General features: G+C 39.9%; 1 protein-coding gene across 2 annotated transcripts; it reads right to left on the minus strand.

Annotated features, from left to right (window-relative positions):
* nt5c1aa (5'-nucleotidase, cytosolic IAa) lies at positions 1–26,783 on the minus strand. 2 transcript variants are annotated; one of them, XM_005745242.1, is made up of 7 exons: positions 26,129–26,783; positions 20,457–20,501; positions 14,461–14,628; positions 14,233–14,362; positions 8,280–8,402; positions 3,519–3,703; positions 1–2,546 (listed from the first exon to the last, which is right to left on the minus strand). In XM_005745242.1, exons 1-7 carry the CDS (start codon positions 26,282–26,284, stop codon positions 2,190–2,192), a joined length of 1,164 nt encoding a protein of 387 aa, XP_005745299.1. In that variant the 5' UTR covers positions 26,285–26,783; the 3' UTR covers positions 1–2,189. The 2 variants fall into 2 exon arrangements, with proteins under 2 accessions (XP_005745299.1, XP_005745300.1); XM_005745243.1 differs by lacking the exon at positions 20,457–20,501.

A 26,783-nucleotide genomic window follows, 5' to 3' on the forward strand; every position in this document is an offset into this window, starting at 1 on the left:
TTCAATTGTAATCTTTATTTATTGTCCATTTACATTTTCTTAATCTTGCAAATCCTTCAATAAAGCAGTTATCAAAGTGCTGTTGAATCTGTTCAAGCTGAAACCGAATGTCACCCTGAAGCCCAGAGTTCCCTGATTAGCTTGTCGTGCTGAAACTTTATCTGCTCACAAGTCAGCAGTTGTTTTAGTTTGCCAAGAGACACATCTGTTTAATTACTGTATGTGTGTTGCCTGTGAGGTTAAACCTGCGGGTTGCTTGTCACTTTTCTGAACCCCGTGGTACTCAGAAGACTGATTGAGCGTAATGATGCGTCTCTAATTATACACTGGTTACAAGTAGAGTCATGTGAAGTAGACTGGCATTTTCTAAAGGTCACTGCAGGGATTTTGTCTATAATAGAAACATTTATATTTTTCTATCAAACATTAGCAAGATTCTCTAACTACAATTTAGAAATGGATTTATGATGGTGAAACTTTACACCATTAAACAAAGTCACCTGGGTATACAAGACAGAGAATTCAACCCAAGATTGACGGCTTATGTCTACCTATAACGTGTGTGCTCTAGTTGGAATATTAGCAAAAGATCTAGCTTTCAAAAATCTCTTAGGTTAGCAAACCTGTAAAAATATGACACTTGCTCCACTGGTTAAATATGAAGGTAAAACGCAGGTTCATTCAGTTAAGTCAGTGTTTTGTTAGACTAAGACCTCCTTAGGATCACATATTTGTGGGAACATTAGCATGCTAGCACAGTAAACTTTAGCATGCTAGCATGGTAAACTTTAGCATGCTACATATCAGCTAAAACGGATCAAAATTCCATTTAGCTATGCCATGAACTGTGAAAGCCTTAACAAGCTTAGGTTTTAACATGTAATTGCCAAGTTTTACTTTGGTTTTCTGTCATTTATGGGATTGCATAAAACGTCATGGAAGCCATACAACATAACTGGCTGTAAGTTATACATTCATTGAAACTAAAGGCAACTTCTAGAGCATACAGCCATAGTTTGCAACTAGAAATGTAAATAACATGGTTTCTTCGCTACAGTAATATATTTATAACACTGTGTGGTCACTATTGGTTAAGTTGCATACCACATACATTACTTGTGACCTGTCTGATTGCAAGCAGGGGAAACTTGTTGCATATCTCATCCATCTCTCTTTTCCATTGTTCTTTTCTCTCTCCAAAAAAAAAGTTTAAAAAAAAGACACAAATCTTTAAGAAAAAAAAGAAAAGAAATCAATCAATATAGCATGCTAATTACGTACCATTTGAACCGCTCTGAGCTGCGAAGCATCATGCAAAGCCAAAGCTCCCACGAGTTTCTCGTATCACTCCACATTACAGTAGTCCAAATATTGTTATAGTTAAAATACTTCCAAATACAAAGGAGTGGAGGGTATTTTGGATAAAAACACATCACAGTGTCTAAGATCCTGTCAGGTGCCACGTGGGGTTAAAACAGTTAGAAACATATTTCACTGAAGTATAAAACAAACCATCTGTGCCCTCCTGCCTGTGTTCACCCAAGAGAACTATAATTCCACTCCTAAGGCACCAAATGGCTTTCTATATTTGATTTGGATTTTGGAACACAAGAACAGATGGCATTGAATGCTTCAGTAATATACAAGACATTTTGTACAGCTGCATCCTAATCTTTTTACATTTGTGTGTAATCAAACTATAAAATGTTTGACAAAACTTTAAATTATTACTTTCATGCTATAGTACATCACCATAATGGTTAACAATATAATATCTCTGCATTGTGCTCACAGTTCATTTATTAACATTCAGTGCACTGTTACACATATATAAACAATTCAGTTGTTCACTCCTGGTCTTCGCTATGAAGACAAGGAGTAGTAAGAGAAATACTTAGTCAAGAACCAAAGCATGATTTAATGAAACACTTGTTTTTGGACACCTTGGTTATTGGGTCATCTCAGGTTCCAGACCTGTTGTTGACCTTTATCCAGATTTCTTATCTGACTCCTAAAGTAGTAGCACTAAGCCGAGGCAGTAGATACTGTGGTCAAGCAAACATGTACTTCCATACAGTTAAAAAATAGAAAAAGTTCATCATCTGAATTTTACTTTAACAACTTTTTGTTTTGTCCTAAGATAATATCCCCTCCCTCTACCTGGTCACCAACATCCAAAGTCCTTTTGTCTACTTCCCTGCGCTGGTGTTGTGCTTGGAGTTATGTTTCTGTGCAATGCCATAGGGAACATGTGCAGCGATGGTACCCATCTCTGCCGCTCCCTCTATGTGAAACATTTGATCATCGAAGTAGATGTGTGGCCTTATCTTCTCAAGCATAGGGCCCTTTGGTGCTCCTGCAAGGAACAAGGCCTCATCGATCTCCAGCCCCCAGGCCCGAAGTGTCTTGAGAGCCCGAATCCCAGAACTTGCTGCACTACGAGCTGTGACCAGGTAGGTGCGGATAGGGCAGTCCAGACGCTGGCCTTTAGCGTAAAACTTTTTCTGGAGCTTCCCCAGTGCCTCTAGGAAGCCCTTCAGGGGACCCTGCCAAAGAGGAAAAGCTAGTGAGGACCTGTTATCTGTTTTCTTGTATATATGTTAAGATTTGACTCATCTTTGACTTGTCACGCATCAGCTTTATGTGTATGTAACACATACAAACCCTGATTGAGCTAGCACCATTTTATTGTAATGTAGCACAGCGTGAGGTATGCACTGCTAATTTCCGAAATTGCTGGTTGTCAAGGAGAATGACATGTCAACTGACAGTCTTTAGAAACAATTTATTATTTCATTTAATTTTGCATAATATATTCATAGAATAATCAGTTACTGAAATGGATTTCATGTGGAGACCATATGCACACTCATCACTGAGGCTGCTTGGAAAAGATAACGTTAGGAAGAATATAATGTTTTTAAGGATTGTTACACTCTTTGGAGTCATCTCAGTCTGGGATATTATGTGTGTAATCTGCAGTTAGTTTTACTTTTCTTTTTCTTTGAAATTTAGCCTCAGGTATTAACCTTCTAAGCTCCAAGCTAATTGCTAATCTTATTTTAAAGAAAGGCAAAACTGAATTTTCAAGGAAGAAAATGTGAAATATTTTTTGTTGTGTGTCACCTGAATTTTTTTTTCTTTCTTCTCTGATTGCCTTGAAAGAACAATTTAACAAAAACAAACAACCCTATTCTGATAGGGTTATGGGTTGTGACCAATGACCTCGAAGGGTTAGGGTGCAGGATGTACTTTATGTTGTCACCAACACCACGGATCCTGTTAAGAGAAACGTATTAACAAAACACCCTGCCTGTCTTCCTGTTAAAAGGAAGTTTTTCTTTCCCTCTGTCGCTAAAGTGCTAGTTTAAACTGTTGTTGATGTTTTCTCTCTGTTATTGTAGGGTCTTTACAATAGAAAGCACCTTGAGGTCACTGTTGTTGTGATTTGGTGCGCTATAAATAAAACTGAATAGAATAAAAATCAATGCAAAGAAATTCAATTAAAGAATACAAACATGGTCCAGTAGCCTGTCCTCATTTTCCTTCTCATGTTCGAAGAATTTGTCCAGCCCATGGGCCTTGAAGATGCGTTCTGACTCATCTGAGAAGAGGACAGCATCGCCATCAAATGCCACTCTTAGCTGGGACTCGGATACCTCTGTCATCTTCTCCGGCATGAACATTGTGGCTGCTGCGATGCCTGAACACAAATGCATAAGACAATAAAGGGCTCAACTATCACTTAGCTAATTACAGCTAAAGAGAAGTTGTGTTTGTACACTTCATTTGTTTTTAACATTAGTACATTATGATTCATTCCTTCACTTCCTGCACTTAATTCTGAACTGCACTCTCTGCATTTCTTCTTTAGAGGGAGTCAGGAGTTGCCTTCCCTATCAGATATTTTGCCCTGCTTCCTTTACTTCATGTTTCAGTTCATGGCTAGTCCGTTTTCCTTTCATTGCAGCAGCTCAAACTGGTACTGAATAGTGTGTATGGTCCCCACAGGCTCATGGGGGATGTTGCTAATAATATGATGGATGGTGTCCTGGAGGATCTCCCCCAAGATCTGGATCAGAGCATCAAAGAGCTCCTGGACAATTTGAGGTAAACTGGGGGCCAGTCAAGGATATCAATTTCTTAATCTTTCAGGAACCTCCTGCATACTCTCACCACATGAGAGCAGGCATTGCCATTTGCACCTTGAGGAACCCAGGACCTAGTGTACCAGTGTAGGGCCTGACAAAGATCCAAGGGTTTCATCCTAATATTAATGGCAGCCAGTCTGCAATTACCTAGCCAGTATACCTGCCATGGATATCTCTCTGCAGACCATCACTGAAAGACCAACGATGTTACAGACAGTATAACGTTTTCCACAGTTTTTCCAGACTCTTTAATGTCTGTCACATGTGCTCAGGGTGAACTTGTTCTCTCTCTGTGAAAAGCACAGGGTGCCAGCGGTGAACCTGCTAATTCTGATATTCCACGGCAAATGCCCACTGGGCTCCACGGTGCCAGGCAATGAGCACAGGATCCACTGGCTATCAGGCCACCCTGATAAAGTCTATTTCTGATTGTTTAGTCAGAGACATTCAAACCAGTGTCCTGCTGGAGGTCATTTTGTAGCTCTGGCAGTGCTCATCCAGTTCCTTCTTGCACACAGAAGCAAATAACAGTCTCGCTGGTGGGTTAAGGGCCCTAAAGTAACTGTCTGCCTCCAGGAATCTTCCCCATGCTCTTGAGACTGTGCTGGGAGACACAGCAAGGCATCTTAATTTAGTTGGTGCTACACTCGGATTAAAAAAAGTGTTCCTTTAATTTTTCTAAACAGTGTTTTTGCATATTGAGTGGTTGAGAATCAAGTAAACAGAGACATCACTTGTTTAGCTAAAATCAGCTTTTAAACGTCACTTCAGTTCACAAATAAATCTTTTGATTTTCTAAGGTGCAAAAAAGCATCTTTCACTTCATTCAGTGCTCTCTTTCATTTCCTGCCAGAAACAGAACAAATCAGGAAGGTTTTAACTGTCACCTTCATAGCCGCAGTCCTTAAAAACATGCTCTAACACTCAGAGGAAGTATTAACAAATGGATTTACAGCTAATTAAGAGCTTTCAAGTAAAATGTCAGAACCACTTCCTTTGCTTCACTGCTTATGTGCTCTGTGTTTTTGAGGAGCTGCCTCCCACAGAGGCGCGGCATTACTGGCACGAAGCTTGTAAATGACATGAACAAAGTCCCTGGAGATGCCTTGACGGCTACAGATGGTTGACAGTTAAAGGAAGCCCTTGATCCCTTTAGGTTATATTGTTCTGTGGCCTTCCCAGTCATCAACGTGGCATGCCCTAAGTAGCATGTGTGTGCACATGAAGAGGGTGACGTTTGCAACAAATGACCAATCACAAGCATGCACAGGTCTCCTGGGAAGCAGAGCGGATATTTTACAAACAAAACGAAAATTATAACGTGAGGTTAAACACAATACAGCTGAAAGCTCTACACCTTGTGAAAACCTGCTGTATTAATATGTGAATGTGACTGTAGTGCAAAGTGCTTCAAGAGGTCAGAAAGACTGCAAAAGTGGTGCATAAACGCAGTCCATTTACAGACAGCCCATAATTAAGTCTCAGATAAAATTCATGAATTCTTTCAGCTGCAACCCAGCAGGGTTAAAACTATGTGAGAGCAAACAAAGAGCAAAGATAAAAACAGAATTCAAACCAGTAAGTGGGTTTATCTGCAAATTTTATATAAGGTTATAAAGTGCATGGCTTAGACCGTCCTGTGTTGGGATTACATTTCTATGTTAAGGCTGATAGAAAAATAAAACTGATTTGCTACTTGAGGCCAACGGGGAAAAACAAGCTATGAGTAATGTTGCTCCTGAGCTATTATATTTCCTCTCAGTGCTTGTCGGGAAAGAAAAACGTCTCACTATCTTCCAGAAATGGTGATGCGATTTTCTGGCAAACTAATTGGTCAGTAGGCACTCATTTTGCACTTGTGGATTTTTTACGTGCTCCAGAGCAGGTTTACTGTGCGACAGAACTTAAACCATAGCCACTTGAAGCTTTACACAGCCAGTTAATTTTCCTTAAATTTGTCTCAAGTTTATACACCCAGTGACACAGATTGTGTCACAAAAACCTCCTCTGTGTTGGCTGCAGTAATAATGCAGCATGAAATTCGCTGCACAGAAGGGATTTAAATCGTTGGATGTGGTTGTCACCTCAAGTCCCACAAATTTTCCATCGTTGCATTTTAATGGCTCTTATTTCTTTGGCAGAAAATGACCAGTGACTTCAAATTGTGACACAAATTAGCCAAAGCTACAACAAATAGGATGTTGGTACCATGGAAACCATCAAATAGAGTGCAAAGACTAAAGTCACAGCAGCACTGCAGAAGATGTCATTGCTACTTCTTATGCAAATACACACACTGTACACAATGTACACTCCTAGCACAGTGTGTGTGTGTGTGTGTGTGTGTGTGTGTCTGTGTGCAGGCTGCTTTGTAGTTTTTCTATGTATGACATGGCATATATTTGGGGATTTATGATTTAGGGATTAGATCAGTTTTTTATTGCTATGAATTTCAAATCATACTTGAACCTGTATATCTCAAAACATTTCTATCTGTGTCTGAAAAAAAGACTTTCAAAAACTAGTTTTTGTTATCCAGCTTGGAAAAGGTCAAGTGTGCTGAAACTACATGTAAATAAAATGCATGCAAATAGGCCAAACCAACTAGTGCGGTTACATGACGCGTGCTTTGAAAAGAATTCAAGATCAAGCTCCCTCAGAAGGACGATTTAATTAAATGTGAGGCACGAAAGCTTCCTGAAGGCATTCCTTCGGACACATTTCCCTGATCAAAATAAAGCTGAAGTAACGGAGTGTGTGAGGGCCGTGTATGACTTGATGCTACTGGTTTGCCTTTAATTTGTATGCTAAACTGCTTCTGTGAGACTTTCTAAATGTCTAAAACATATAACTGGATTACTCCATTTAAATTACTCCGATCTCTAGGAGGACACCAGGATACTAGCATGCATAAATATATATTTTTTATTGTGACAATGCACCCCATATTTGGAGGCAAATACGAGCACGATCACTGCCATCTACTGTTCTCAGATCTGAATTCTTTTGTCTTCCACTATAGTCGGATGGTAATTATATGAACATAAACCAAATGCTGTACTAATGTAATCCTCTCTGGTGATTAGTGGTTATTCAGTAACCCATCCTCAGGAGATTCCTCAATTTTCTATTCCTGTTTTAGTTGTTCCTAGTTTTTCTGGTAAACCAATCATCCCACGCTCTACGACTGGAAAATTAGGTTAATGCTGAGGTGACAAAATCTGCAGTTAATCTAAGGACTACAAGAGGCCCCGTTCCAAAAGCCATTTAATCCCCAATAAATCCCATCTTAAAATGCAAAAATAAAAAAGCATGTTGATAGTCCTGTGTATTGGTCTCTGGTCCAATCACTGTTTATTAGACCTCATTTTACTTTAATTCAAGTTAAATTTTTGTGCTGTTTGCACTTTTTAATGGAATTTAGAATATTAATTCCAATATGATCTGCTGTGTGGTCCAGCAAGACGTTTGTGCTTTAATATTTGCAAGAGAATTTTCTAGTCTTTTCTTTATCCATCACTTACTACCAGTTAGCAGCCATCTTTGTGTGTTGCACTCGTACATTTTATGGTTTATGTTTAGGTGGTTGGTTAGGCCCTTTGCCCCTCCTGGAGCAAAGGTCAACTGTTTACTAACACTTCCACCATTTATGGATGCCGCTTGCTCACCAAGCTGACAAGCTTTAGCTGTCAAGCTGGTTCTCCGTTTCATGCAAAACTTCTGACACACACACACACACACACACACACAAACAGAGACACAAAAAAATGGCGGGGGAAAAAAGCTAGCATTAACGCTTCAAAATGAGCAATCCAAAACTAATAAAGTACAACACAATGGCGATCTTTTATATACAGTCAATGAAAGACAGCAGGTTTAGAACTGTGCAAAATACAGAGTCACGAGGTAACGATATACTTCAATAACACTGTGTAAACTCTTTTTTTTTAAATTGCTAATAAACAGATATTTATTAGCTTGTAAAAGTCCTGTGCTACAGCTTTCAATCATTATTATATAAGAGTCACATAATGCAAAAAAAAAAAAATCTGGTGTGAAACGTAGAAAAAGCTGTAAACTTTAGTAACTTCTAAGTATTTTTCAGCTTTGTGGCAGGACTGGCCTTACCTTCAGTCAGCGCCTCCCTAACCTTGTTGGCATCAGCAGACAAGTAGAGGTTGGTTTGCCAGGCCTTCAGGTAGCCAATAGGACTGCTCCCCCCCGTCATACAAAACCTCTCAATGAACAAGTCTGTGGATGAGAGGAACAAATAGCAACAAGGTTTTTAATTTCAGTACATCATCTGGTGTTAAATGTCAGCATTCAGTCCATCATCAGCATTACAGATCCATTACAGTGTTGATAAATGCATCTATTTGCATGTTAGCATACCAGCAAACACCGCATGACTTCAAAGAGTCGCTTATATAATCTATATTTGCACTAGAAGCTGGGGCTCTGACTGTCAGGGAGTTCACGAAAGGGTCACTTCGGGGGCCGTGGACGGCAAAAAGGAGCGAAGATGTTCTAAAGACATGGTGAGAGGATAAACTTACAAGTACTTAAAACATGGAGAGGGTCCAGAGAGGGGGTTAATAGAAGGGCGGGAAGACGGAGGCTGTGCAGATGAGAGGAGGAAGCGAAAAGACTTGGTGGGAAAGTGTCTGTTTACATTTTGGCTTGGGAGGCCTTTTAATTCGCTGCTGTGGACTGATCCACCGAGCAGTGGACAGTCGGTATGTGGAAAATGAGAAGAGACTGATATTAGGTAATTAGATCCACGAGTACAGATCTGCGGATTATATCTGTGTCATTGGGTAAAATGAGCTGGTATTTATGAGGGAAAAGATGATGGGGGGCTATTAGAAAGGGCACGGGAGTAAAATAGAGTAATATCTGGTGATGGATTGAGTTTGATTAGAGTTGAAGGTCATAATAGAATGAAAAGGTAGGCGACACCTAAGATATATGGAGATGAAGTAAGAGGAGGAGGTTAGTGTGGACGGGAGATTTATAAAAAGAGAAATGGGAAGGTTATTCCAATTATTTAAAGCTGCAATCACCGAGGCATGAATTTATCTTCATCCACAATAAAGGTCCACTGGCCTTTTTTAGCACAGGGCTTCCACAACGTTTGGGAACTTAAAAGAGGCAAATAAAATATCAGAGTACATTAAAACTCCTACTCCATGTAATTTGCTTCTATATGTTGTAAAATTGTCATTTTAGAGCCTAAACTGCAGCAGCTAATGACCTTCTGAGACTGTAACGCTGCAAAGCTAACTGTTATTCCAGTCTACGCTGTACTCACTGACCTTTAGTGTAAAAAGTCAGCTGCAAGTGAAAACACACATTTGATTTGCTCTAAAGCAGATGATATGGATACAGTAATTGGACAGCTTGAATATTAACTGAGTTTGTGTTATACTCTGATTAGAGAGTTTCCCTTACTTTTTTTTTCCAAGCAGGGTATAATCTAAATGCTTATATGTTGTAACCGCTCCAAAAATAACAAAAGATGGCTTAAAATGTTCTCGGTAAATGCTGCAGCAGGGAAGACCCGAACTCTTTCGTAGCAAGCATTTTTAATTTCTCTTTGCTGTTTGGGCTGATTGGGACCTCATGAATGTAAAAACAAAGAATGATGTTTTTACCTGATTTTACTCTACAAGGGCCTGATATCCACATATGAGGACATTCGTTTTAAATTTCGATAGAACAATGGCATTATAATGTCCCCGTAAGTGCATATCAGGCCCAAGTAGAGCAAAATTTAGTAATCTGGTCTAGACAACCCAAAATGTGATGTCCACATATATGGACGCCAGGTCCTAGGAGGTTAAAGCTGTGCTAAGTCTAAGGCAACTGTGTCCATCACCAGGTCCGGGTGCCAGAAACGTCCTATGAAGACTTGGACTTTTAATTGTATATTCACAAGTTTTTTACCTTTTCTTACTGATAAAGACCTCCCTCTTGGATATTCATACAGCAAAGTAATTAGGTATCAATTAAACAATTTGATGACAGAAAAGTCTCTGGGTTTTTTTCTCTACAAAAATTTCTGTTGGTGTTTTTTGACTATCTACATGGCCCACGATGCTAAGTGAGTTTGCCATCCCTGGTCTAAGGCCTCAGTCACACAGACCTACAGATCAGTTGATAACACCCAGGCAACTTTTCTTTCTATTTTCTAGGTAAAAACATGTATCCCCCAATAGGTTGGCAAGTGGTTGCTGGAGGTTCCTCGCTCTCAGGTGAAAATTGGGCACAAAACAGGTGGCAGATCAAAAACATTTTTGGATTTGTTATAGATGCTAGCAGACTGATGCAACACTCTCAAACTACTCTCCAAGCAGTAGTTAAACTGTGAAAAGTGCAAAGCAACGGTGAACATTCTCCCTTTCTGGTTTGCTTGTAAACCTTTCTTTTTAAATAAATTTTGCTTGGAGACTGCCAGCAACCATCAGCAACCATCTGCCAACCTGAGGTTAAAGGATATCACCGATCCATCTCCAGGCCTGTGGAACTGAGACCTTACAAAAACACAAAACAACTGACGTCCATGTACATGAGCAAATAGATGCTCTTTCTTGAGTTTTCCATTTTTTCATGAGTCCAAGCTGATAAGAAATGTCTGTTTGTTTGTTTGTTTTTTAGCTGGATATAAAAAAACTTTGATCAAGTTTTGCCTCAATGTATTATAGGCTCAGTAAGTTTATCCCACGTCATTCCAAAGAACTGGGAAAATATGTGGGAAAATATATACCCCACTGCGAATAATTTGCAGAGCCCACTGTCGACTATAATAATGTAATATTAATATAGGAGTAAATGCTGAGGCAAACCAGGCAGGTGCAGCTCTGTGCTGAATACAGAACATACGGACAAGCAGGCGGACAAAGCGAATATTCTTCAGGCTGAAACAAGCAAAGTTCGATATTTTTGTGCAGTTTGGTGGCTACATTTGTATGTATAAACCTTGCCTGTTGCTGTTCTGGTAATCAGTTCAAAATGTGAAGTTCACTTTTAAAGACACATGAAAGAAACAAAGGCAGATAAATGTAGTGTGACTCATAATCAGGCTCTAGGCAAAACGAGCTGGACTCCAGAAGGAACAGAGGAACTGTGTTGCTTTAAGCCCCCTGAGTAATCTCCTCTCAGTTACTCAAAGAACCAACTGTCCTCTGAAGATTTTCTTAATGGTTTATTTAGCTTTGTAGTCAGACCCTGGTGAGTTTGACCCCCTCCCCTTCCCCTACGCTGTACCGCACCTCATCCTGTGTTTCAGACTGGTGCAGGAGCGTGGGAGTCACTCGAGGGAAAATATGCTTGCCATTGACGTTCTTGTATCTTTTTCCCCTGTCTATTAAGAAAAATGTTTTCATCTAGCTTCTTTGCATGATTTATTTGCTTGTTCAAAACATCTGAAACATGGTAATAAAACAGGAAATCAACATGACTGAAAAGACACTGCAGAGCACCCAGAACAAGCTACAAGCTAAGGTAGAATTCTGCCCCTATAGAAGTCAGGTGTATGCCTGCACACGTCCATTATTCATAGGTGTATAGTGCAGGAATTTAATACTTGATTCTGCCTCGAAAAACAGTTTGGGTGCGCTGATAATCAAAAATAAACACGTCCAGTTCGCACATCCAGTTTCAAGCTAGAATAAATGATCCTCAATCTTTTTAACACGGCTTTGCTACTCAGAGAGACCTACTGCAGGAAAGATGCTCATGAAACACTTATCAATGTTATCAGAGAAGCCATGTTTCCTTTAAGTGTGCAGGAACGCTCAGAGGTCAAGCGACTGTTTGAATGCCTCACATAGAGCCACCAGAGAGGATCTAACATGGAGGCATCTGGAAGGCCGAGTGTTGCTTTGGTGGCTTCGCTCAGACTTGTTTTTGTTTCGGGCCTCTTGGATTATTCTTACATCCCAAAGGGAAATAAGCTTGAACCCACTCCCGTCATGAAGCCCCGAGGATCTGAAAACATTAGAGCAACTGAACAGGAAGTGGTCTGTGAGAGGGATGTCATCACGGGGTCTGAGACTTTCCCTGGGAAGGATCCTGTCAGTCAGCTGTTCATACACTCCACTGTTTGTCTCTCAGCTGAGCCTGCGTCAGATTCTGGATGATGTATGGATGCTTTTGGGTGCTGGGTTTGGACGTTAGTGGGAAAGCGTGCACTTATTGGAAGCATTAAATTGAGAAAAACCCCAGAAAAAAGCAGATGCATTTATAGACTATTTTTTTTAAGTTATACAGGGATTACCTGCTTCACTTAGTAAAGTTGTGATTGATCAGCAGCAGCCCTAAACTTATATTTTGGAGGAAAACTAAGTATAATTATTTAGCTTTTTGTCACGTCAGTATTTTTTCTTTTTCTTTTTGTCCCTTTGTTGAAATAAAGATTCTAACTGACACACATCAAATGCTATTTATTTATTATTTTTCTTTTCTAAAAAGCATCTTCCAGCGTACCTCTCATCATTGATAATAACTTCACCTCCCAGGAATGTTGTTAACCCTGATCATGCTCTAACATTTGCTTCTACCATCCACACCTTTTTACTTTCTCAAAGTACTCTATAAAACACACATGCACTGTCTTCTGTGCTTTTAGGTAAACGTTGCTCCATCTGTGCGCACTGCTGAGAAAAGACAGAGACAGCAACTACCATTCACACTCCGATGCAATGGAGTATGAATATGATCTTGCCCAATGATATCTGGCATGCAGACTAGGGGGAGCCAGGGATTGAACCACCAGCCTTCCGATCAGTAGATGATGCTCTACCTCCTGAGCTACTGCCACCCTGTATAAATGCCCTTGCTTATCTAACTGATTAAGAAATTTTAAGGACACATGGTTGTACATTATCCAGATTCCTTGACACGCAATCCCCTCGAGGCCCTCAAATGTCAGAATGTAATCCCCTACAACCTTTCTGTCATGCCCACTTGAGGTCTTCAAAACGTGATGCAGCTTTGAAGGTAAATGTCAAAATACTCCAACATCCTCACTCCTTCTTTCCTAATTATAACTCAGTCTTAGGCCTCGGTAACAGCAGAGTAAAAATAGAGTTGCAATCTCTGTACAACTGGGACAAGCTGGTGGGTTAGCAGATGAACATTAAATGTTACTGTTCTTAAGAAAAATGTTCTTTAACTACTTGTCAGAAAGCAATGCTAAAAGCAAAGTAATGGTAAAGTGTCCTTTCAGCCTTAGCATCAATCTGGGGATTTGCCAGCTTTCGTTAGCATTGTTAGTGTGCAGATGTTTGCAAAGAGCCGAAGTTGTGTTAGCAGCATAATGTACTTGTTTCTGATGTGGACACAGTTCCCATTATTTTCCTCCTTCCTCATGCAAACTGAAAACGAAGAAAAATGGCCTGTTGTTTGACTTTTTTTTTTCTTTTCTGCAGATAACTGAAAAACATTTGTAACACAAGTCAAGGCATTACTGTGACTGTAATTACAGATTCTGATTGGTGCAGTAATGTGTTACATTACTCTGTTACTGAAAATTTTTATGTGATAACAGTAACATGTTGCTTTGGAACGTGTTGCTGTTATTGCTAATGAGTCACACAAACATGGAGTTTGCGCGGAAACAAAAGTCAGTTTTGGTCCAAAATTCAAGGATTGCAGTTATTACCTATGATATGAAGAGAGGTGATTCCAATTCCTGTGTCAGCACTGTCATGGACATAAAGAAACATGGCTGATAGCTACTTACTGCATACAGCAGATCTGCGCACATTATATTTTTTCTCCTGATTATAAACCAAATGAGGTCTTTAAAGACTCTGATTTCAAAGACATGATGTGGGGGGCGGTGGGCATAGTTCAGATTGGCAACATGGAGAGTGTGATAATAAGCTTGTCAAACTGATAGTGTCTGTGTGGGTGCTTGAAATTTCAGATATATAATTGACCTATCAATGGACTGTTATCCCATGACAGGAAGCTATTTAAACTGAGAACTCTGTCTGCTGCATAGCATCTTTTAATAGTGCCACGTAGGGCGAGTAATTCATTTTCAGTTGTGTACACTGACAGTTTTTAGGCTTACTGTGGTGGTTGATGGTGTTGATGAGCCGGATTCCAACGTGGGCATGGTTATATGTTACTAAAACGATGTCGAACAGTTCTTCACTTTGGGGGTACAGCTCTCGCAGACGAGCGTTAACCGTCTCCAGAGCCTATCAAGACAGAGAAACAGTCAGCTGAGAAAAATCAAGACCAAAAAAGAATTTAAGAATTAAAAAATAACATCTGTGTGTGCTTGTGTGAATTTAACCTTGACAAAGGGGAAAGCAGGCCCAGGAGCAAAGGGTTCGTTCTCATGTTCAATTTGGTATCTCAGATATTCCTCCACACCTTGCTGCTCAAACACCTTTTGCTCCCGCTCAGTCCGGAACAGGACCCGAGAGGAAACAGCTACGGTCACTGCGTTCTCTGGCTTCGGCTGCAGAAAACCAAAGTCAAGGTGGACAATGGAAAGATAAAGATGAACAAAAAAAGAGAACACCACTGAACAGTAATGAAAAGGTTAATGGGAAACACAGAGAGGAATGCGTGCCGGTTATTTAAAGAGTACGTGCTGTTTTGGTCTATTGTTGTTATATTCACATCAGTGTGTTAAATGCTATCGATGTTAACTTCTTTGAATGCCATTACATTACAGGAGTCATTTCGAGTGATAGAGAATGAAGGCTATGTATATTCAGAAACTCAACTATGTAGTCTCACAAAAATTGTTTACAGGTACAGCATTAACAGTTTATGAATTAAAACCATTTTCAGAGGCTGAAAAGTAATCAGACAATTTCATGACTATTGAATAAGAGCTGGAAGTCTTCACTTCAATCACATTGTGACTGTTTGAGTTTATGGAACTGTCTCTCTATGTTTTTTAAGAATATAGATGAAAGAATGTGCTATCTTGGGTGAATTTTAAAGCTGTTTGATATTATAATGTAATTTCATAGAATAGAGTATCTAGTTGGCAAAATCCCTTTATAATAGAAAAAGTACAAACTGCAGTTAAACTAAACATGGTGCACTCATAAAAGCAATACTAAATTAAGAGTTACTAATAACAATATGCACATATGAAGTTAAACTAAAAATTTCAACATTTATAGAAAACAGTTTAACATACAGATATAAAAAAGCAAGAAATTGGGCTTAAGAGCACTGAGTATATATAAAAATGGATGTGTATAATCTCTCGTATTAAAACCTCAGACTTTGGCTGTCACCATCTTGAGCAAGAAGTGGAAATCTGAGAAATCCAATAGAGTGCATACCTACTGTAGTAGCTGTTACACAACTTCAAGGGACTGTCTTCTAAATAAGTGGGCAGGTCACATGTGAAACTTTGAAAATCTCAGCTTCGAGCCAAGCGACTGAAATGTGTACCAATGAGAACACAGGATACAGGTGATTCACATATGACATTGCAGTTAATGCATTAGGGTTAACTAGAGGCTACCAGAGCCTGGTATGTCCACCAATGACCAAACAGCTTTAATGCGAAGCCTGATGAGCGAATTACTTCCTGTGTGGATGGAGCTTTAAAAAGCGTGTAGGTTTGAAATTCCCTTCTCTTTTCATACACAGAGAAAATGTCCATCTCTCATATACAGTCCGTGATTACAGCTTGTTGTTAGCTTTCAATATCACCTCAGCCTCATGTGGCTGTAGTAATTATGAAAATATTGCAAAGATCAGATTTAGAATTGTGCAGAAGCAAGAGAAAAGTACAAAACACAAAATAATGAAAATATAAAAGATATAATCACCATGGGACACAAAACAATATTAAGGAGAAGTGGTAAACACAGACCTCCTGACTTTTCATCTTACAAGTTCCATCCTGTGTTTACCCTCTAGAATTAAAAGAAACACAATTCGTCCCTGCACTGTCAACACAAAGCAAGCCTGTCCTTGAGAACCTTTGTAGGGCCAAATAATCAAGCTCCAAATGGATTTTTAGGCATTTAATTTCGTAAATATATAAAAAAATTCAACCCCCCCCCCGCCCCAAAAAACCCCTTACAACATTAATTATGACCAAACCAAAGACCAATATTTGTTTCTACTGTTTGTTGTTTGTTATTTTTCCATATTTCTGTGACTCTGAGTGACATATGTTAATGTAACCATGGTGACAAAGGTCTAAATCATAAATCCTAAAGTGTTTTTTAGCCTCAAACACGTGAAAAAGTCTAACAAGAAAATTTCCCTGCTCATGAGCTCCGTGGATAAACAGGCTTTACATGCAGTGCAAAAAAGACAGTCAAACAGCATCTTAGTAGAAGTTGAGGGAAAATGCACAAACGCACCAATTTAATTTGCTTTTGAACTAAAAAGTACGTTCTAGTACTGTTCTTAAATACAAATCCACTTGGCAAGCGGTCAGGGAAACCACATTTCTCCCTAGCAACCTATAGTTACTAGGATGTAACCTGACCCCTGACGAGTGTCTAAGCCTGTGTGAGTGGGGCTTCAGTCATCAGTTTCACAGGGACTACGAGTCCCCTCGCAACTAGCCAAGTATTACTGCTTTTACTTTTTATTTTTATTGGAAGTCACCAACTGGAGGGTAATGGTTGAGCCGCAGTAGAGTAAAAACCTTCATATGACTAGGAGAAAATAGACCAATGGCATTCAGAATTTGGAGGCTTGCAGATCATTGCTGCTTTTTAAACGTAGGCAGCAGTCTGAGCCAGTCTGCACTGATCAACACAAGTCATTTGCAATGTGTCTCTTTGCAACAGGGAGCTCGACTCAACAACTTAACTGGTTTCCAAGCTGTTGTATTCCAATCATAGTCCTATTTAATAACAGTTCCTATCAGTATCTCTATCATGCAGCAACTGTGTGACTACTTGTGGAGAGATTCCTGAAATTCTGTTGTATGAGCTTCTGGCTGGTCTGTGAATTTAACTAGTCAGTGTGAATTTCAGTTTAATGTGAATTTCTTGTATGTGGATGGCAATAGATTCCAAATTTTTTGCCAGCTTATCACAGTTAATTATCACAGTTAATCACCATATTATCACAAACAGTTTGCACATAACAGCCAGCTCGAGCCCATTAAAACGCAAACTGAGAGCAGAGTCACTACATTTAATGTTGTTTTATCAGCACCTTGATTTACCAAAGTCCCAGACCTAGTTCCTGTCCTCAAAGAAACCTCTTCAAAGGTAACAAGACTCCAAGTTCTTTGCACATGGTCATAAGAATTTAATTTGTGTGGAATCATACTGTTTTATATGAATGGCAAAAATGTCAAACCTTCAGAATACAATGTCAACGCTCCCGTCCTGTTTCCTCATGCTTTTCAGATTCTATACATTTAAAAAAGGAAAAACAACAATTTTATATTTCACTAAATAACAGAGAGGTCCATTTTAACGAGTCAGTGTATGTAGAGCTCTTTGGAGCTTTGTCTGCACATGTGTGTTTTGTTTCCATGATCTCAGATGAACTGCTAGATGGCGCAGTGGTGTCATATTGTGTTCATGTTGCCCAATGTGTGTGTTTACACTCAGGCCTGTGTGTTTAGGGGTTGGCGGGGGGGAGCTGCATTCCTCCTGGGTTAACTGGCAATAATTGCCCACAGTGGGCAGAGGAACTCGTGCCTGTGTAGTGGGAAGAGTGGGGTGAAGGGGCAAAGTGTTTCAGCCAATGCAGAGAACACTAATGTGCATGTGAAAGTGTGAAAGTGTGTCATGTGACACTGGGTAAATGGAGTGTTGCTTATGGGTTTTTTTTTTAAATGTACTGTTCTGATGCAGTATTGATTAAATCCGATGCTAATTATTTTACTGTATATTTACTGTTGTTTATACAGTGCTGTGATCTTCAGCTGTTTTCAGTGTGTCTAAAATTGTGCTTGTGAGTCAGTATGTTTCCACACGGATGAGTGAGGGGTTGGATTCTGTGTATTGAGATGTTTGCCTGTTCTCATCTCAGCCTTGACGCTTGTGTACTTGTAAATAGGCCACAAGCCGACATGTGCGCCGTGCCATTGTTCCTGCATTTAGCCTCTTTTCCATCACAACCCTGCTGCTTGCTGACCTGTTGCCTACTTACCTGTTAACACACACGTCAACTGGCTAGGCTTAATCCCACATGGGAGTCAGATTAAAGGATAGATTTGATGAAACACTATTTAATTTTGACAGTTTCTATATTTCTGTGTCCACTGAACTGAAAAACATGTTTTCCGTGCATGCATATCATACAAAAATATCATTGTTTTCTTCTTTTTGTTATTAGTCGTAATGCATTTCTGATCCACATATGTTTCACTATATGAAACATCAACACTGACTGCGAAGCACAATGAATGTGATGACAGATGAATTACACGACTCTAAACCTGACGCCATCTTGAAGGATTTACCTACGGCAGCGTATACAAACACAGGCATACGAGTTCTGACAATTACAGCCTGTCTTAGCAAAACTAAGTAAAAAAGGAAGAGCAAGAGTGCAAGACTGGAGTGACAGTTAAAATAAAACTGCATAAAAATAGACAAAATGTGGAGTGTTATTCTTGCTGACTTAATAAGAGAAGAAAAGTTTTAAAAAAATCTGCTTCATGTTTTAGTCAGAGTGAAATGTATCGTTAGGAAGCAGAAGGTCTTCATCAATTTGGCAAATGTCTTAAAAACTAGTCATTAAGAAGAAAGTTGGCTCACAGTGAGGGAGAGGAGCTGAAATGGCATGTTACACACACTAAATAGACTGAGGGGCTAAATAAAGATTCTTTTGAACTGTGAATCATGCAACACTACTCTAGTAGAGTCCAAGAATATAAAAATGTAATAGATCAATCCTGCGTAGTCTGCACTTCAAAAGTGCAGCTTTCAGCTTGAATCCAAGGGGTTTAACAAGAGGTTTGCATTAAATAATCCTTCAATGAAAATCTTTTGCACTCTATCTGAAGTGTGGAACCCATGGACATCACCAAATGCTGTGTTTCTTCCACTGAGATGCTCTGCCAGGCCTGAATCCACCTTCGATAGCTCCATCTCTCTGGCAAAGTCTAACCTGGCCTTCGTCTTAATGTGTAACCAATGTTTTGCACCTTAGTGTAAACCCTTTGTATTTCCATTCATGAAAGTGTTTCTTGACTCTAAACTTTGTTTTTTCAGCCTAATAATGGGGTCCCTCACTTTGACCTTTTATTTAAAATTACATTGTAAAGCTATAAAATGCAAATTTAACACTTCTTTATTTATCATATGTGTGTGTGTGTGTGTGTGTGTGTGTGTGTGTGTGTGTGTGTGTGTGTGTGTGTGTATAAAACAAGGGAAAGATGGCCACAAAACTGCTTGTCAGTCAATTATCTAGGGGTTTTCAGCCTCTGAAAGTGAGGGTGAGGGACTATGTATAGAAATATTTTTACCATTCTTACATAGATTTTGTTAAACTCCTTGAATCAAAGCTGAAAGTCTGCACATCAACTGCATATTGCTGGATTTAAAAATCTACTGTAGCAGTTTGCAGAGGTAATGCTGCAAAAGAAAATCACGTCTTTGGCCAAATTATAGACTTTAATTTTACTCCTTAAATAGTATTGCCTATAATATATCTTTTTTTTAATAATGTACATGTCTCTTTGTTTTGTTGGTTAGCGTTGGATGTAGCACAATCAGATTAGCAGTTGCCAGCTCAAGTTGTTGTCATCTCGAGAAGCTGTAAACACGAGAATCTTTCCCATCAGTACCTCTGATGTAACACGAATGCCCACTGGGAGATGGTGTTAATTAAAGGCCACAAAGAATAAATATTTAACAAACTACAATATTAGATCATTACCTTTTTTTTTTTCAAACAAATCCAGTTCCTAATAGTGAGCCACACATGATACTGTTGAAAAAGGCTGGATGTTTAGTTATTGGCGTAGTTACAAATGTCAGTAGGTTTGTGACTTGCTAAAACAAAGAAAAAACTTCAGATGCGCCATGAGAGTTGCTTCAGAGCCTGCAGGAGAGGATGTCATCTAAAAACTGCTATTATTTTTTCAAAGTCACCAAAACATTCAGTGTAGTGAAGGGTGAGTATGAGACTGTATATTCCTTCGGCAGCCAATACGGACGTGAAGAATGGATCGACATGACAGCACACGTGATGATGCGTTAGGTCAGCCCGTTGGTTAGTAGAGTGGGAGTATCCGTGATCATGCAGGCACATCAACAGCCATCACAGGAGGTTCAAACAGGGTGAAAGGTGTGGCACTGACTGGACACCAACTTTCAACCGCGACATACTTACGAAGAACACGCCTCCCTCCACCTTCCGGGCTCGTCTCCCTGTCACCTTAGCAGAATGACAGTTTTTATTCATCACAAAGCTTTTTTTCAGCATCACAATATTTCCTTTAAATAATGTCCTGCTATGCCTGACGCATAATTCTACATATTTCTAAAAGCTATGGAGACAAACGAGAAATGTGATCAACGTGCACAAAATCTCAGACAGTTTTGCAGGTGTACCAGACTTTTGGTACACAGTCTACTCTATGAATAACGTGTCACTAGGGGTGCAACGATACTCGTATCAATATTGAACCGTTCGATACAGTGCTTTCGGTTCGGTACGCATATGTATCGAACAATACAACATTTGTAATTTATTTTATCAATTTTCCTTCTGACGATGCTGTCTGTGTTGAGCGCTCAGTGAATCTGTGTTCGACTACTCCGCCTAGGCTGCACTGTCCAGCGCAGATCCACTGAGCGCTCAACACAGACAGCATAGTCAGAACGAAGAGCGCAGGGCACCTCCCCCACCCTCATTCAGTTCTGGCGTTTGGAATTATTTTGGTTTTCATGTGACGTATGACCCTGAAGGTAAGCGAGTCATGGACTAAAGTAAAACAGTATGTTGGATGTGCCATGCAATGCTCAATTACATTGGTGTGAACTAGTGTGCTAGCGCAGTTAGCTCGTTAACGTGTTGGCCGTCTAGCCCCATGCATGGAGCGATCAGTGGTAGCTCGTTAACGAAGATTTGCCGTGTTGTGGCGTTAAGGTCATTTCAACGAGATTAACCTGAAAGCACTAGTGGGAACACAACGAATATGACTGCACATTTACGCCGACATCATCCTAGTGCAAAGACAAAAACAACAAGCATGCTACTAACTTTAGCCGAGTCATTTAGACAGCTGTTAGCACATGATTCTCCTTATGCTGCTGAGAATATAGCCCAGAAGAAGCAGATAGTATAGCTTTTATTTTGGAAAGAGACATTTCTCTGTAATAAACTCTCTTTTCCAAAGATGAGTGATTCCTCAATCAGATACAGGGCTCGCAATATCGCTAGCCCGACGTCCCGGGGCTAGCGATTTTTTCAGTCGGGCTACCAAAATCTATCTCTGCCCTGCCCGTCGGGCTATTGTAGGAAAAATATATGTCAATGCTTTTGCATTCTTTCAGAAATGTAGCTGGGTAATTATGTCATTGGCATCGGTGAGCCACTGTCAATATGTGACATATTGAAGTCGGGTTTGAATTTGCGCTTGTTTTTTTGCTTTCACTTTGCAATCGTGCGAACTGTGTATAGAGAGCGACAGCACTGATCTGTGAGTGATGATAATTTGTGCACCAATTCCTCTGACATCGTCTTATCAATCGTTAGCTTACTATGCAAACATGACAAGTGAAATCTCCCGCAGCTTAAACATGTGAGAGGTTGATCGCGCAGAGAATCGCTGAGCTTATGTGAGTGCGTGTGTAAAAGCATTTCAGTTCTGCTGAGCCAAATAAGACAGGTCAGGGTGAAGAAGTGACAGCCAAAGAAAAGCTTACCACAAAACGGAGAAGTTATGACAAATCAGACTATAAGGCAAAAAGAAAGTGCAGCTTTATGGTTTCATGGACAAAAGAATTTCTGTGGCTGCAATATGACGAGCTAAATAACCAGGGCTGCACATAAGTGGTCCGCAGGTGCGCATTCGCTGTCAAAATAAAAAACACGCACAAGGGTTAGGGTTAAATTTAAAAACTGTACTTTTGAGTTAAAATATATATTTATAATTTTAATAAATGACAAATTAAAAATGCATGAACATTTTTTTGTATCGAAAAAATATCGAACCGTGACACCAAAGTATCGAACCGAACCGAACCGTGAATTTTGTGTATCGTTGCACCCCCACGTGTCACACCGTCTGAGAGTGATCCCAGAGCAAGACTCCGGTGCTTTGCTGTGATTTGATACCAGTAGTGTTAACTGCCTGGCCTCTCTGAGCGGGCCTCCAAACCCAGTCATATGGCTCCTCTGCACTGGGGACTCAGAGTAACTATAATCACTTCCAACCCACTGATGTCTGTGATGGCAGAGGCAACTGTATAAATAAAGTTGATGGTGATAAAAAAAAAAAGAAGGAAAAAAAGGAAAATCCTCAGTGTGATTCTGAAGTGGTGCTCAGCTTCCCCCTTTATATTTTAATCCCGTTAGAGCTTCCCAGATCATGGATACCCCGACTGGTATCCATGAGTCATGTGTTATTTACATATTACAGCCTGAGAGACATCCCTTCTACCCACGGGGAGCAGGGGTGGGGAGAGAAAAAAGGTGAAAGAGGGTGAGAGGGGGAAGCGGTGGGAAAATAAAAGCAGTGAGAGTGTGAGCAGAGACTGGCAGGGTGAGGCGATCGGGGTGGTGCAGATATTTATAGATAAGGTAAAGGCCAGTGATGATGCAGTCTGTTCCAGCACCGGCAGATATGGTAACACGGCAGAGTGACCGGACACTGCCAGAAACAGCAATGCTAACACAGGGTTTATGAGGTTTGGTCTAAAAATCAGGCCAGTATTATCACCCAACTGAAAATTATGCATCATGAAATAACGTGCACGGTATTTGGTTAGTGTTTGTGCATTTTTTATGCCAGACTTTGGGTATGATAGTTGAAGGTTTGACAGTATAATTACTCATTTATGATTTCTTTTGATCTTGTCTAAGATAAACGTGTAAAAGAGGCTTACAGGAAGTCACGGGAGACAGTGACACAGACCAGCCTGGCATCACTGAGTAGGGTATAAATAACACAGACGTCTTTTATGTGTCGTCACTTTGCATTTTTTGTGAGTTGTGAGTCACTTTACATTATTAACCTCACACAACCTCTCACCACAAGCCTAATTTTAGTCTTTTAACATAGGGGCAGGGGCGTAATTTCCAGACCCAACCAACATACCCCCCCAATAAAATTATGAATTATCTTGCATAAATAGGCTGTTGATTTTCTTTACTCATTTCAGTTATTACCAGCAAAATAGTTGCATGTTTACTCATCTGCGAATTTACCCAGATGTATTTATTTATTTATTTAGACAGAGATGAATGTCAGCACAAAGTTACGCTGATGCAGGGTGTCAAACATCTCTGGGACGAGATCTGACCAACCAAAATGTCCAATTTATCTCCATTAATAGCTTTGCACAGAGCAAACATTACAAAGGAGGGAATTTTATACTATTTTGTGCATGTTGCAAATCCGTAGGAATGGATTACATCCTTAGCATAAAGTCCAAACTGCTAATTTATTCAGTTTTACAGCCTCCTTGCTGACAGATGGCACCAAACTGTGGTTGTTAAGCCCAAGAAGTTGGACTGATTTACTGCAGTAGTGTTTCTTTATACTGAATGTGGAAAACCTATGATATGTGGTTGAACCTGAACAAAATTGCCAAAAACTATTTCATTGTCAGTTTGCTAGTTTGGATTGTTTTTGTTATTTTGATTTTTTTTAATGTGAGCATTTTCAGAATGTGCTTAAACGTCTTTACAGTAAAAGGAAACAGCAACAAAAAGTTTATTAAGCTGTATTTTTCTGGTAACTAGTAAGATAAAAAATTGGACTGTGTGTTTCCCACAAACTAAAATGAGTTTGACCTTGCTTTAGTATTTCCTATGATCTATAATATAGAAAAACTAAAGGTATAAAAAGTGTAGAAACTGTGTGATATTTACTTGCACAGTGATACATCTTTGTGTTCATACAATACTGGAGGATTTAAAAATTGTTTGCAGCATTGCTTTAGACCTTCCTGTATTTTAAATAATGACAACAAGTTAAGATAAAACCTGTTCACCACATTTAAACTGTTTTCAAATAGATTAGGGTTGAAAAAAAAAACCCTCATTACCTGCCTTTGGACGTGTTCTGTTTCAGCATAGATATAATGAAAAGGTCTATCAGTGCTATTTGGTTACACTTGTCAGACCATTTAAATTATTTAAAGAATTATTTAATATGACACGGTAACATGGCTAAAAGTGCACAACTAAAAAGAAGTAACACCTTCCAAATATGACCCTTTATTTGTCCTCTTATATATGTTCTGCTTAAAGTTCATTTCACTGTGTTTGATTACTTATCACACCACCTGATGGAAAACGAGATCATAACCAGATGGTGATTTCTTTTGTTCAATTAGAAAGTTCATTCATTGAAATAAACTCAGTGTAATCTATTCGGTGCAGTTCCTATGATAAATAATCACATACAGTTTTTTCTAATGCTGTTATGTAGGTATGTGCTCTTTCAGATGAATGCATTACACCGTAATACGATGCGGTAATATTTAGACAGATAGCTAAGCGCTATCATTGGGACACATGGGGATGCATGTTTACAGTCCGAAAATACACCGATGTGGCCGCGTTAATCTTCGAGCAGCACAGATTACTCGGCTTTTAGACACTTTTAGCTGAGTCCTTTCACGTTAGCTTGCATTTCCTGTGAATACATAACTCAGTCTTTAATGTTTTTCTTCCTGCCCTTATTCTTCTAATCGTACGAGCTTACTAAATGCTTTGTTAGTTACATTACAGTTATGCCCTCTCAGAGTCACTCGGATTAGTTTAGCAGCCTGGTCCGTGATTCCCTGGAAATGGTACAGTATGTTCTGTTCAATATCCTGCAACGCTATAAACAGAATCAAAACCTTTGCCAGGGAGTGTGATCTGATCCCTTTTAATTGTAAGCTGAGATCCAAGCTAAACATTTACAAACTGGAGTTTTCATCTCGACAGTTTAATATAAGTCCAGGCTGTGGACCTAGCGATCAAGTATAGCTGCAGTCTGGTCAAGCAAACTTTGTAATATATTCGAATTGTTCATTAAGAGATTAAAGCATGTGACTGCTGGCTTTCTGTGTGATTTCACTACAGTACATTTGTTTAAATCTATTATATAAAACATCCTCTTGACATCTACCAGGTCATCATCAGCCCATCTATGATTTGGGTGAAAGGTGCGGTTCATAAAATTTTTGTCTGTTAGGAATTCCCAAATGGAAACGCTTTGAGCAGAACAACTCTAATTACGTGTAGGAGATTTATTTTGATAGGTCGTATCTTCTAGTTTCTTAAAATGTGCCTATGTAGCATGTGGCAACTGCAACCCTAATGTTAGACAGGTCGACTGTGACCTTAGATTTATTTGGAAATACATCATTAAAAGGCATCGTGTGTATTGCTGTCATTAAATCTTGTGTAAATGAGCCTGTGCACCCACGTCCAGTGAGTGATCATCATTATCAGCTTGCCTGCCCAGCTGCTAAACTCTGGCAGACACAGAAGATATTAGTTTTTTCTTCAATTCATTCATGACCGAGGCAAAGGATGAAATAGACTCTGAACTCATAGTCTGTGGACCCCAAAATACAGCCAGACTCACAGTTTGCCTGACCGCTCCTGATTCCCAGTGTGTGCTTAAAACCGCACGTGGGCAATGTCAACAGCTGACTTGAGAGAATAAGCTGGGCGTGGGGGGGGGCAGCAACAGGGTGGAGAGAAGGAAGAGGAGTACAGAGGGTTGTTTGGTTCCATGTGATTGTCTCAACCGGCAAGGCCTTCGCACTCTTGTGATCTGGAAAGATTACATAATAAAAGTGGGACACATGCAGTTCTGGGTGGAGAGTGAGACTTACTGGCTTTGGCTTGGCAGTGAGGCCCAGGTGGTCTTTGTCAAACTCTCTTTTCCCCTCCCACGATCCTGCGCTGTCGCCGTTGGACGAAGGGGCAACTTTGAGCTCGGCGACCTGTCCGCTCATCACCTGCACAGGCTCCAGACTCATTTTCACCATAGAGGATCCCTCTGTCTGCACTCCCAAAGCTATCCAGACTACTCTACCTTTGGTAAAGACACTGTCCTCCGCTCAGGCGAAAAAAACAAAGAAAAATGTTTAAAAAACACAAGCAAACACAGAATATGTCCCGCCTCAGTCTGTAGCATTTACGGAGACTCTTCTGTCACGTTCATTGGTGATTGGCTTACTAAAGTGGTTTGTTGGTGTTGCACCTGCCCTGAAAGTAGTCCAAGTGTGAAGAGCGAAAGTGTTGACTCTTCACTTGTCTGTATCCCTCGTTCCCCCCACCCCTTCAAGAGAATTACTGCTCCTTGCATCCACTTCCACACAACATGAAATACTCATTCACAACCGTGCTCCTCTGTGACAGCGTACATGCACACACGCGCTGTCACACATACAGTCTGTCCTCGGTAAGTATGTTGCGGGCTGTGCAGCAATCCATCTGCTGCTACCTCTCTGCCTGTCTCTATCCCCTTGCTCCCCTCTCCCTCCC

The sequence above is a fragment of the Pundamilia nyererei genome, unplaced genomic scaffold, assembly GCF_000239375.1.
Source record: "Pundamilia nyererei isolate P.nyererei 1_Seehausen unplaced genomic scaffold, PunNye1.0 scaffold00156, whole genome shotgun sequence".
Classification (NCBI taxonomy): domain Eukaryota; kingdom Metazoa; phylum Chordata; class Actinopteri; order Cichliformes; family Cichlidae; genus Pundamilia; species Pundamilia nyererei.